General features: G+C 37.9%; 1 protein-coding gene across 1 annotated transcript; it reads right to left on the bottom strand.

Moving 5' to 3' along the window:
• Positions 1-724: 724 nt before the first annotated feature.
• Positions 725-2,514, bottom strand: LOC100816936 (dof zinc finger protein DOF2.4). The gene is made up of 2 exons (XM_003551395.5): positions 2,230-2,514; positions 725-2,055 (listed from the first exon to the last, which is right to left on the bottom strand). Exons 1-2 carry the CDS (start codon positions 2,281-2,283, stop codon positions 1,018-1,020), a joined length of 1,092 nt encoding a protein of 363 aa, XP_003551443.1. The 5' UTR covers positions 2,284-2,514; the 3' UTR covers positions 725-1,017.
• Positions 2,515-3,946: the final 1,432 nt, after the last annotated feature.

Below are 3,946 nucleotides of genomic sequence, written 5' to 3'. Positions count from 1 at the left end.
AAAATAAAGCTTTCAAATTAAAGTTGCTATAATCTTGGATGATGAGAAAAGCGTTTGAAGAGTAAAAAATTAAACCAAACAAAACGAGAGAGAGAGAAAGGTGGTTTTACACTATGAGTAAAATAACCACACTAAGTTGCAAGATAAATCTTTTAGAGAATTATATTAAAAGGCATACTGGTATTAACATCAAGGAAAAGTTTCTGTAGTCGTTAGAAGAACTTTCTAAAAGGAAAAAAAAAACGGAAAATCTAATTTTTAAAGGAAGAAAATCACACTTTTCCACTACAAAACATATATGAGGAATGATACAATGAGAAAGACAACCTATGTTTGTTAATTCTTCTTTGACCACCACTCTTGCTTTACTATCCATTCGCAAGGAAATTCCAGAATCTCTTAAAGAACAGTACAAATGAGCTCAATTTAACTATGTAACCAAATGATTCATGATTTTGATGATTGGCTAAATTTGATTCATATAAAACGTTCTGAGATCAATCATTCAGAATTAATCTACCATTTGGGGAATTTTCTATTGTCATTGCAGCACATTTTCCTCCAAATCGTTAATTGAGTGAAGATGAAACCTTAGTTAATTCAGCAATCTTCACCATTACAAAAAAAAGACTATATTTTCCATAGATATATGTGTGGCAATCAAGTGGTACTGGAAACCAATGATACAAACATCATTGATAAGCCACTGAAATAATATTCATTCTTTTGAAAACTCATAATTTCACTTTAGTAAACCTTCCCATACAAAGCAACCTAAACCTAATAATAAAAGGATAGAGAAAAAGAAGAAATAACAACAATATAAAGATTAAACATAGAAGAAGATCTAACATCCCTAGGGTTTTCATTTGATCTTAAAAAGAGAAGCCAAAGTACTTAACCATCCTCGAAGCTTTTTCGCTTGGGGCTAATTATAATCGAGTTGGTTGAAATTTTGTCAAAGGAAACAGAAGAACCAAAAGCCAGTAACTTCACAAAGAGAGAGCAGAGAAAATTCTATAGTGCGTTATTACTAGTAGTGGAAGAAGAACTGAAAGCAGAAAGATCAGTCCAAGTAGAAGTGGCACCACCACCACCACTCCAATATTGCTCATTTGTGTTAGGGTTATTATTGACCCCCAAGAACTGTCTAGGCAAACCAAGTTCCTGATGATGATGATGACGATTGTCTTCCATTTTCACAGAAGCAAGCTGAGAAATAATGCCAGAAGTTGAAACCTTAATGGGAGTGCCACCATAGCCATCACTGCCACTAGCACCTTCAAAAGGGTACAACCCATGTGATGAAGTAGCTTCCAAACCAGACAAGAAGGGAAATTGGTGAGTTTGTGGAACCCTCCATTGGTCCAAACCAGATAACATAGAACCACCCCCACTCAAAGTGCCTCCTATATGGAAATTCAAGTCTCCTATTCCTCCCATTGGACCAGAAATTGCGCCATAGTTCAAGCCATAGCTTAACCCTATTTCTCCTCCACCACCACCAAGGTGGTGGTGGTCCCCAAGTTGATGCAATGGAGCCATGAACCTAAGAGACGGTGGCACCCCGGTGCCGCCACCGAGGCTGGCCACCAAGTCAGCAGAAGAGGAGCCACTGGTGGTTGAAGCGGAGCCGGCACTCGCGGTTTGGCGATCGGAGTTTGCCGGCGACCTGGTGTTGCTGCTGGAGCTTCCTCTGCTCCTCTTGTTCCTCCGGCAGCCGCCGCCTACGGGGACATTCCTCAAGGTCCCGCCACGTGTCCAGTACCTTCTGCAGGCCTTGCAGAAGTGACGGGGCTGAGAGAGGCTGTAGTTGTTGAAGTAGCAAAACTTCGTGTTGGTGGATTCACATCTTGGACACTTTTGTGGAGCTTCCTGTATGTTGGCCATCCTCGCTCTATCTGCCATCGAACCGGGCCTGATGGACCCGGCGGTAGTGCTACCGCTGAGTCCATGAGGTTGCGATGGCGGAGGCGGCGGCGGTTGTATTGGTGGTGGCAGAATAAGGTGGGAGCTGGCAGCAGTGTTGTTGCCTTGCTGCTGGTGATTTGGTTGCTGCAGTAACATAAAGTTGGAGGAGGAAATTAAATCAAATATGTGGTATATTCAGGAGAAGGGTATAAACAAAAGTGTAGGAAGAATATCTATCCTTTTTGAATTTTGCCTTTTGGGCAAAGAAATTAAATGAGAAAGAACCAAATTGAAGAACCCTTCAAATTTTATTTTTACCTGTTGCTGCCAGTTGGCTGGATCAATATATGATGGGATAGAAGTATAAACCATGGTTCCTCTTGGAGCTTTCTCTTTTGTAAAGGTTGATGGTTTAATTTTTTTGGGAGCTAATAGTAGAGAGAATCACATCAAACAGTTAGAGAGAGAGTGAGAGTGTGTGTGTGTGTGGTTGAGCTGAGCATAGAAGAGAGAAAGAAAAAAGAGAGAAAGCAAAAGAAAGAAAGAAAGAAAGAAGAGAGGGGAAGAAGGGTTTGGGGAGAGGAGAGCAATGAGAAGCAAAAATAAAGGAGGTGCTTTTGATTATTTATATATAATTTTTAGTTTCTTGTTCATTTCCCCCGATAGCACTCTTTTTGTTTTATTGCTTTTCAGGATTTTGAGAAGGCGATGTTTCTTAACCCATAAGCTTCTTATTGATGCCCTGTAAGTACTGTGCTTAGAAAAAAGAGATATTGTTAGTGCCTCTCTCTCTCTCCTCCTTCTGCATGAAAAAAGCTAAGTATTGAGCCTGATATGTCATGTTACAATAGAGAGAGAAAGGGAGTGTGTGCTGACCAGCCTAGCCATTCATGCTACCAATTTGGTGTAGAACGGCCAGAGCTAACTTTAATTATGATTCTATTATAAAAATATAAAATTAGTTTATTGGTGATTGGTGAATTAATGATAGATTATTGTGAAGAATAGTGTGGTTCATCATAGGTTAATTTTTTTTTTTTAATATTGGGTTGAAGAGAAAAAAAGAAAAGGTGTCCATTTGTGCTTTAGTGTGTCCCGACCGAGTGAACCTTTTCTTGGCCAGGTCTGTTCCCTACCCCACTCCTCTCTTTCTTTTTGCATGGAAACATTCATCCTTGCATCTCACGCGCCACAACATGGGCACGAGTCAAACTCATATGTGGAATATGGCAGAAGTTGGGTTACATAGTTACTTAGAGGGAATTGAAGAAGGGAAGGGACCCCCAAAGTAACTATTTACAAAGTGTTTCTCTGATGGATAATATATAATGATTGTTCGAATGCTGTCCAAAGAAAAGAAAAAACGTATAGTTAATTTGTTACAGGATTTGGGAAATGAATTGTGCAATATATGGATATGAATTACATATACTTGAAATGTGTCCGCTCATCATGTTGCAAAAATAAGTGACTTTTGCTTAGTTATTATGGGTCCCTGAAGGACGTTTAAATCCCCCTTGGTCCCTGCCTGGGATTTTTTCGTGAATCCAAAATCTGGATATGGTCACATCATGCATATTCGGCTGCTATATGAAATTAAGAAAATAGGAATTGAGATTTTTAGTCATGAAAAGTATCTTATTCTCTCAATCCAGTGTTAGAATAACTCAGTTTGCAAAGCTTGTGCTGCAATTAATTTGGAAAAGAAATATGTTGTTAATATATATTTATTGGGAGGCTATGATGGTGGCAGAAGTCTTTATGTTTTTGAATTAGGGTTTTATATGCATTAATATATATGTTATAATTGTTATCTTTACCATAAAACGCGTAAATCAATTGATATTGTTTCAGTTTAATCAGATTTAAGTATCTTTTTGTGTTAGATACTTGAGAGTAACTAGTTAACAAAAATTATTTTTGATAAAAAATACATGTGATCGATAAAAAAAATTCACTCTATATTTTATATAATCAATTTATGATATAATGAATTATTTCTTCTCTATTTGTGGACTTTATTTTGTTAAGAATT

The sequence above is a fragment of the Glycine max genome, chromosome 18, assembly GCF_000004515.6.
Source record: "Glycine max cultivar Williams 82 chromosome 18, Glycine_max_v4.0, whole genome shotgun sequence".
Classification (NCBI taxonomy): Eukaryota; Viridiplantae; Streptophyta; class Magnoliopsida; order Fabales; family Fabaceae; genus Glycine; species Glycine max.
Note: the sequence above shows the minus strand (reverse complement) of the source record. Positions and strands in the feature narration are given on the sequence as shown.